This window comes from Artemia sp. Qi Xiang Cuo, chromosome 17, assembly GCF_049724085.1.
Source record: "Artemia sp. Qi Xiang Cuo chromosome 17, ASM4972408v1, whole genome shotgun sequence".
Taxonomy (NCBI): domain Eukaryota; kingdom Metazoa; phylum Arthropoda; class Branchiopoda; order Anostraca; family Artemiidae; genus Artemia; species Artemia sp. Qi Xiang Cuo.
The window spans coordinates 15,307,278-15,316,273 of record NC_142810.1 but is presented as its reverse complement, the minus strand read 5'-3'; the positions used below and the strand labels follow the sequence as shown (position 1 = coordinate 15,316,273).

At 36.2% G+C, this 8,996-nt stretch overlaps 2 protein-coding genes across 2 annotated transcripts; both read left to right on the top strand.

Moving 5' to 3' along the window:
* Nucleotides 1–3,562: 3,562 nt before the first annotated feature.
* LOC148941938 (uncharacterized) lies at nt 3,563–3,943 on the top strand. Its single transcript, XM_089103186.1, has one exon. The coding sequence runs from the start codon at nt 3,563–3,565 to the stop codon at nt 3,941–3,943; it is 381 nt and encodes a 126-aa protein (XP_088959312.1).
* A 23-nt stretch (nt 3,944–3,966) lies between these two features.
* Nucleotides 3,967–4,386, top strand: LOC148941937 (uncharacterized). The gene has a single exon (XM_089103185.1). The coding sequence runs from the start codon at nt 3,967–3,969 to the stop codon at nt 4,384–4,386; it is 420 nt and encodes a 139-aa protein (XP_088959311.1).
* Nucleotides 4,387–8,996: the final 4,610 nt, after the last annotated feature.

Below are 8,996 nucleotides of genomic sequence, written 5' to 3'. Positions count from 1 at the left end.
TGAATTTGAGCTTGTTATCAACCAAGACTCCCAGATCTTTTTCGCAGTGACTGGTTGTAAGTGGCTGTTTAGAACCACAATTGGATTCCATAAAATACTGGCTGAGAGCGTTGTTTGCTCCAAAGTGTATGACCTTGCATTTCTGGATATTAAATTCTAGTCGCCAGGTTTTTGCCCACATTGAGAGTGCATCAAAATCTGGTTGGATGTCTTTGGTAGTTTGGAGGTCACAAATTGGACCGATTATTTTAGAATTATCAGCATATAAGCATAACTTATTCTTTATGATTGAAGACGCATCATTAATATAGATGTTGAATAGAGTTGGGCCCAAAACTGTGCCTTGGGGTACTCTGCTTTCTACACCCGCTGATTCTGAGAAGAAAATTGATCCACCATCCCCAAATACTCTTACCACCTGCTTCCTTTTGGTAAGAAATTGCATTGTCCAATTTATGACTTCATCGTGGAGGCCTATTGTGTGGAGTTTAGAATTTAGTCTCCTGTGACATACTTTATCAAATGCTTTTGCTAAGCCTAATAATATCATATCAACTGGGGATCCTGTGTCCATAAGTTCTGTGACACGCTCATAAGCATCAATGAGGTTAGTATCAACTGATTGACTGGGGCAGAAGCCATGTTGGCTAGGAGATAGTAGCTTGTTTGCATTTAGGTGTTCAATAATGGCTGAGTTAACTATGCATTCAAGAAGTTTTCCCACTCCTGAAGTGAGACTAATTGGTCAATAATTGCTGGCTTCATCTCTGCTGCTTCCTTTATAAACAGGTGTAATCTAAGCTTCCTTCCAATCTTGTGGAATAGATTTAGTATTTAGGGACTTTTGGAATAGTAGGGTGAGAGGACGTGATAGTACTGCATACGTCTCCTTTAAGAGCTGAAGGGGCACTCCATCAGGTCCTGTTGATTTATTTGGGTTAATCTTCTTTAGTCGAGTCTCTACATCTACTTTAGTAATATTGATGGGCGGCATGCTTTTTTGAATTTCGGACGGTGGAGGGTCTGGAAATGGGGTATTATTTGCAACTGTGAATACTGAAATGATCTGCTTATTTAATGCACTAGCTATCTCCCTTGGGTAGCAGATTTTAGATTCGTCTTGTACAAGTTAAGCGACAGAATGCCTTCCAGGCTTACCCGATGACACATATCTCCAAAATTTCTTAGGGTTAGTTTTTGTTGCAGCTGCCACTGATTCCTCATACTTCTCGGTGATATTTCTGGAGAGACTTCTAAGCTTGTTACACTCCTGCTTATATTTTGTGTAATAGTCAGCCTGGTTTTGATTCTTTGTGTACAGCTTCCAGTATTTCTTTTTTCTGTTCCTAGCCATTTTTATTTCTTTTGTAATATACGGGAGGGTTATTGGTTTCCTTTTCCATTTTGTAGAAGAGTGATTTTCAATAGCCTTCAGTAATATTCTTTTTGTAGTTGTCCATGACTCTTCCACATCTGTATTCTCAATGAAAGACCAATCACATTGAGTCAGTTCCTGACGAATTAGACTGTAATCAGTGTACACGTGTTTTGTAAATTCTAGTCTTTGGGGATACAGTCTAAAACTGCAACTTATGACAATGTGGTCACTAGCTCCAAATGGTGGTAGGGGCTTGATGCTTATTGTAGACTCTTGGTCTTTTGCTAGTAGTAGATCAAGTAGCGAAGGGTTCCGGCTATTTTTATATCTTGTCGGGAAGTTAACTGCCTGGTACAAAGAATGATTAAATAGGCACTCCAGGAATGGTCTTATTAAACTATTTTCAGAAAAACTGAATCCGTTGACCCATTGAATATTTGGGAGATTGAAATCACCAATAATAATTATGTTTCCTCGTAGCTTCATTTTAATATCAATTGAAGTACTCATAGCAAGTAAAGAGGATTCAAGGCTAGGGGAACTGGGGCTTCTATACATGCAACCAATGTAAAATGGCCCACAAGGCAGGAGGACAGATATCCACACTTGCTCAATATATGGTTCATAATCTGAATTAATATCTATGCTTCCTACCTTCAAAGAGCTTTGGATGTACACGGCTATTCCTCTTCCTCCTTCTCTAGATAAGTTGGTGACCAAGGTATAGTCGGGTATCTGGATCTGGGTATCTCCAAGAGGAGTGTTGGTCCATTTAGGTTTAATCTCTGCAGAAAGCGTAAACGTCTGCTTTTTCTGTCGAAACGGCATATTTCATCTCATGGAGCTTTGACATTAAACAATCTACGTTACTGAAGACAACTTTCAGACCATTGTTCATCCAATGAGTGCAACTTTTATTTGGGCTATTATCCAGATCATTACATTCCCCAGACTCTATGCTGCTGTGGTTTGAAACACCACTCATGAAAACAGTCTGCTTGGAAAGAATACAGCTTACTGATCTTGCACTGCAAAAAGATTCACTTGATTCATCAATAGTACTTATTTCAACATTAGAAGACACAATGATGGTCTTGGTCATACAGTATCTAGTAATGGAGATTCACCATTTGTGTCTTCACTTATCTGATAACTTCCTGCATCAAATGGTTGACAAGGCATCATGGTGACCAGAATCTTTCCTTGCTGGATCTCATAATTTTGAGCAATCCAGATTCTCCCATCGAAAATGAACTTCTTCCTCCAGTTGGCAACAGTAACCACCCAGTCATCCTCTCTGTGTTATCCATGAATAAACATCTGCAACCTAATCTTCATTCTCAAACTTTTATTAAATATCAAGCAATACAGAAGGAACTAGCCTCAATAAATTAGTCAGAACTAATCATTTCTGATGTCAACATATCATTGACAAATGTTAAAGAAGCTCTCCTATCAATTGGAAAAAGCACTCCCATATCATCTACCAAAAACACTTCCATTCCTCAAAAAGGATACAAAAAGAATAATTAACAGGAAAGCCAGAGTTTGGAAAAGATACAACAAGGAGAAAACACAGAAAAATTGGAAAAGGTATGACAAGGCTTGGAATCTTGCCTCCAATGTAGTTAGGAAACTGAAGTCTCAAAATGAGGAGAAGCTTGCCACAGATATCAAGGCAAACCCCAAATCTTTCTGGAGACATGTATCTACTAAAAATCCTAACCATCACATCATTCCTGACCTCAAACATAATGGCATAACCCACTCATCACCAGTAGATAAGGCTAATGTATTGAATATCCAGTGTGGCTCTGCCTTCACCATCCAATCTTGTCCAACTATCCCTGCAGCACCATCAAACTTAATATGTGATCCAATGCCAAAATTATCAATTACTAAAGATATGGTCTTAAATAGCCTGGATGAACTTGATGTTAATAAATCCAAAGGCTCAGATGGGATACACCCAAGGCTTCTCAAGGAATGCTGAATTGTTCTCAGTTCTCCCTTGTGTAGACTCTTCCAGTTGTCCCTACAAAACAGAGAACAACTGTCAGATTTGAAAACATCCTATATCACACCAATCCACAAAATAGGCCCCAAAGATCAGGCAGAAAATTACCATCTTATCAGCATCACTTCTGCAGTTGTAGATTTGCTTGAGAGATTTGTCAATATAGTATGGTGCTCCTGGATCTCTTAAAAACATTTGACAGGGTTTGCCCTAAATTCCTCATCACCAAAATAAAAGCAGCAGCTGTTGATGATGTTTTTGCCCAGTGGATACAGAGCTCCCTTGCAGAAAGAACTCAATTAGCGAGAGTTCACAACTCTCAAGGTGTCCCTCATTTCTCCTTGTCGACAACTGTTTTAAGCAGTATTCCCCAGGGGATCATTCTTGGGCTGAGTCTCTTCAACTTATATATAGCCTATATGATTCACCCAATCTTCCTCACTCTTTATGCTGATGATTCAAAACCTGTTGGTAAAGCAGCCACAACCTCTGACTTGCAATCTATCCAAAAGAACCTTAGCATTCTTGGGATTTGGGCTGATACATGACTCCTCTCTTCCAATGCTGATAAATGCCATGTCTACACCTTGGCAATCAAAATATACATCAGCAGTACCATCTCCAAGGTGGCCCCCTTTTTGCAGTCTCTGAAGAAAGAGATATTGGAGTCATTGTTGTTTGTCAACTTAAGTTCAGCACCAATGCAAAAACTATATTGTTGTCAGCCCTTCAATCTCTTGGAATGATCAAAAGAACTATCTCAAGCAGATACCCAAGTGTGTTTATGAAGCTCTACAAGGCACTAGCTTCCCTGCACCTAGAGGTTGGAATGTCCCTGGTGTCATTCTATTTCAAGAAGGACAAAGAAATACTAGAAAGAGTACAACAAAGAGCAACCAAAATGGTCAAAGGCCTCAAACAAATGCCATATAAAGAGTGTTTACATCACTTGAAGCTTCCTACTCTTGTATACTGGAGGAAGTGTATATAAATCAAGAGCCAATTTCTGGAGTGTAATAGCTGTAGACAACTGGAACAGTCTCCCAGAAAGTGTTGTGAAAGCAGACACCCTAAACACATTCAAAATGGACTTGATCAATTCTGGAAAGAACACATGTACACAAACATCTCTTAAACATCTGACTTTAGTGACTTAAAACTGTTAACACTACCATCTGTGCACACTCCTCCGAAGTTGATGTTGTATTGAGGCTTTGCTGGCCATACATTCTGGGGAGACCCTTACCCACAGTTTAAATTGCAGAATTTCAAATAGCCAAGTATCAGAGAAACAAGACTTGATGCACCAACTGACAGCCATCTAGAGAGTGCCATAACAGGGATGTTTCCCCAAAGACACTGAGGATCCTGTAAGTTAACATTATTATGGCCAACAAAATTATTACCAAAAATGTTCTCCCTGGTCTCCTTGCCCCCCCCCCCCCAGAATGTTCTGTGACTAAAGGGCATTCCAAGAAAACCTTCAAGAAATGCTCCTTAATCCAATAAAAAAGTCATTTCTTCAGTCAGTGAGTAACAAACTTGTGGAATCAACTCTCTTAAGATACAGTGGCTGCTGATTTGACAGGTGCATTCAAGTAAAATCTTGACAAAGAATACCTACAACAAGAGTTCCTATGTAACTGGGAAGCTGTTGAGTCCTCAGTCCAAATGTAGCAAACAACCTACAGAAGTTGCAATAGAGCATTAGCCTAGGGTTACCTACATATGTCAATATAGAAATTTTTTCTTTATATCTGAGCAATAGAATATTGTCATTTACTCTTATATAAAATGCAGTATAAAGTCAAACAGAAGACAATATCATGCTTTCTCCTACTATGCAGAATGATAAAGTCATACAGATGACTTTTTATATCTCATTTATAGAGCAAGCAAAAATAAAGCCATACAGATGACTTTTTATACCTTACACTATTATAGAGCAAACATGAATAAAGTAATGCAGATGACATGTTATACCTTGTACTATTATTTAGCAAACATGAACAAAGTCCTTTTTAAACTTAATAATTTTATGGAGCAAACACAAATAAAGTCATACAAATGACTTTTTATACCTTGTATGTTTGTAATTATATATTTCTATTTCTAGAGAAAAGATGGAGAATGATATAAAGTCTTCTGTATGACTTTTTAAACATTGAATTATTGTAGAGAAGTACAAATAAAGTTATACAGAAGACTTTTTGGTTTTCTTATTTCATATATGATCCACTAAAATGTCATACAGAAGAAATTATATTACCCCCCTGATACATAGAGAAAACAACAAAAAATCATATGTAAGAATTTATTCATGTTTGCTCTATACTATTATGAGGTATAAAAAGTCATCTGTATGACTTTATTTAAGTTTGCTCTATAATAAGAGGAGGCATTCAAAGTCATCTGTATGACTTTATTCATAATGCTTTATAGTAGAATGATATATTAAAGTCATCTGTATGACTTTATTTAGGCTGCTCTATAAATGAAATCATGTCAGACTAGGCCTATAAAAAGCCATCTGTATGACTTTTTGTTCTTTTCTCTATGTACTAGCAGGAGGTATAAAAAGTTATCTGTATGATTTTTATTTAAGTTTGCTCTATAAAAGAAAGGCATAAAAAGTCATATGTAGGACTTCATTCCTGTTTGCTCTATAGGCTAATAGTATGAGGTATAAAAAGCCATCTGGACTCCTAGGCTTAAAATACTGGTTGGTTGGTTGGCTAATTCAAAGATTTGTATATATATATATACACTGTCAAATTAGCCATCTGGTGGTATCCCTTCACAGAATAGGGTAAAGTTCTACCAAATCATATTATTGAGTTAGGTCTAAAGTGAATACACCATTTGATGCCTTTTTTTATGCTGATTACAAATATAATAATCATTTCTATCAGAAATTAATTTCAGCCCCCCCCCTATATATACCTAACCTAACCCTGAATTGGCATTCAGGGATACTTCAGTGGAGTGGAGGTGGATACCTCCACTCCACTACCTCCACATTTTCCTAACCCAACTCCTTTCCAAGATAGCCAAAAGTAACTAAAGTAGAATTTTACCTAGAATTTTACCAAATATTTTCCCAGGACATACTTTAGCCTGTAGACCCATCCCTGAAAGTTTCATTTTCCTAACCTAACCCCTTTCCAAGATAGTCAAAAGTAGCTAAAGTAGAATTTTACCAAAAATTTAATCAAAAAGTACCAGCCCCAAGCTCTGGACCCCGCCCTCCCTGTGCAGCACCGGGACAGCGGCCCGGGTGGCCCCCTGCGTAATGACTTTGGTATGGGGGCTAGGCTCTAGCGAGTCGGACCCTCAGGGGGGGGGGGCATAGGTAATTTTAAGAACTCTGACAGGAATGTTTGTAAAGAATATAAAATAATGACTCTAGGGATAATATTATTATTTTAATAGGCTAGCATGTTTACTTGAGGAGTAATCAACCGCTAGTGATAGGCTACCAATACATAAAATTATGCTTCACCATAGCTTTACATTTACCTTTTGCGCTTCTATTTGAACTGTAGATAGATTAGCAAACATTATTAAAGCTTTCTAAGGTGTGCCATGAATTTAAATTTAAAGGGAAGGGAATTTAAAATTGAGATTTAACTAATTAGCTTCGCCTTCATCTTTTCATTTTTAATGAATATGAACTTACATGTAGACAGCGCTATAATATTTATATAGATAACAATTCTATAAGCCTCAAAAAACTTCACTGTTACATGGATACATTTCACAAACAAGGCTTTTGCTTCAATATTTACTGAAAAGTTTCCCCTTTTTTTAATATATTAGTTGTTTTTTAATCTTTTACGGAATTTGTTGATTAAAAGAAGAATATACCATTCAATACATCTTTCAACGCTTTTTCCAAATATGCTAACATCTAACATCTATTGTCGTAAATTTTATTCATAGTCTTTGAAATTGAAAGGATCTTTAAAATGACATCTTTCCCCTGATTAGTTTTTGGACTAGTAGAGATATACCATTCGACAAACATTTCAACTTTTTCTCCATAAGAACTTTTTTCTGTCGTTGCAAATTCCATTGCAAAAAGTGGGAAATAATAATGTTTGTTCATTTTAAGTTGCAACTTCACTCTTCACGTCCATCAGAAAAACTTTGTTTTTTTCTGAATTATTTCTTGAGTGTTTAATCCAAAAGGTACTAGAAATCGAATCAGCAGTAAAAAATCAATTGAATTTCGGGACATCACTTTTTTCCACGACTTAACAGTTTACATGGTCGCGTGCATGGTTCTCGCTTCAGAGGTCGGCCCCCGAAGAGATGGAAAGAGAACTTCTCTACACTCAACCTGCCGCAACTTCTATGCATGTCTGAAGATAGATGCTCATACAGACGCCACATCAATAAAATAGTGAATGAAGAGGCCCCAAAACAACCTCCGAGGATGGATGGGACTTAAGTCAAGTCAAGTCAGTTAACGGTATCAAGTTTAACTGAGCGAGGATCATCTTTACCCGAAATTTGATTACCATTAGGTTACGGTTCCAAAAGCATACCGAACCTAGATTACAACAGTATCATCTTTATTACAATGCTGACACTGGTCTAGATGAGTAAAGAGGTCCTAAGAAAAAAAAAGTAAAATAAATCGAAAACTCAAATTTGAGTCAATTTTAAAGGAACTAAAATTAATAGAAACGATATTTTACTTACTTCTAACCCGTTCTAACCGTCAAAGCTCAATTATTGATTGTGTCATTTATGCTTCACTGGAAAAAACTTGTTATAAACATTTTTTTTTACATTGATAGCATTAATAACTAAAACAAAGTTGATGTTTCAAAAAATTAAAACACATTGTTCAAAATACATACAATTTTCAAAAGAACAATGATGATGCAGTAGGCTTTAACACTTTTACAAATAAAACAAGGAGAGGGAGGCAGTAGCCAAACTCCTGTTTGTAGCAATTTTGGTTCGTTCGAAATTTAACTTGATTATTAAATTTAATTTTTATTCGTTTAGGATTCATTTTTTACAGATCAGTATAAAAGATCAGTATATGTTAATTTTATGCTTGATATTATTATTTATTTCAATCTCTCTTTGCTTTGGGTTTCATTTATCATTCAACACTAATTTCTGGTCGTTTTAATTTTAAATTATTATAGAACTTCATTTCTACGTAAATTTAATATGAGTTTTTACTTTTCTTTTAAAATTTGTTTTTAAGTTTTTTTTATTAATTAAAGAGGTACTAACGAATTTACTTCATACCATGTAAATTTAGGTACAATATAATACTGTTTGAGGATCTTTATTAGCCTACTACTTGCGGTTATCTCTGGCATTTTTTTGTATTTTGAGGACGAGAAGAGATCTATCATGACTGATAGATATCAAGTTTTAAGAACTAAATGTTTTAAATTTCAACCGTTTGATATTTTTTATATCTTCACTCGCTTTTGAAAATCTTTTACTTTAATCTTAACCAACTTCAGTGTGCATGATGTCAGTTTAATAGTCTGATGGGCCGAGATTCGTAAATGATAACCCATGCGCCGAGAATTTTTGGATCAACTTCGGAGAATAAGATACTTCCACAAT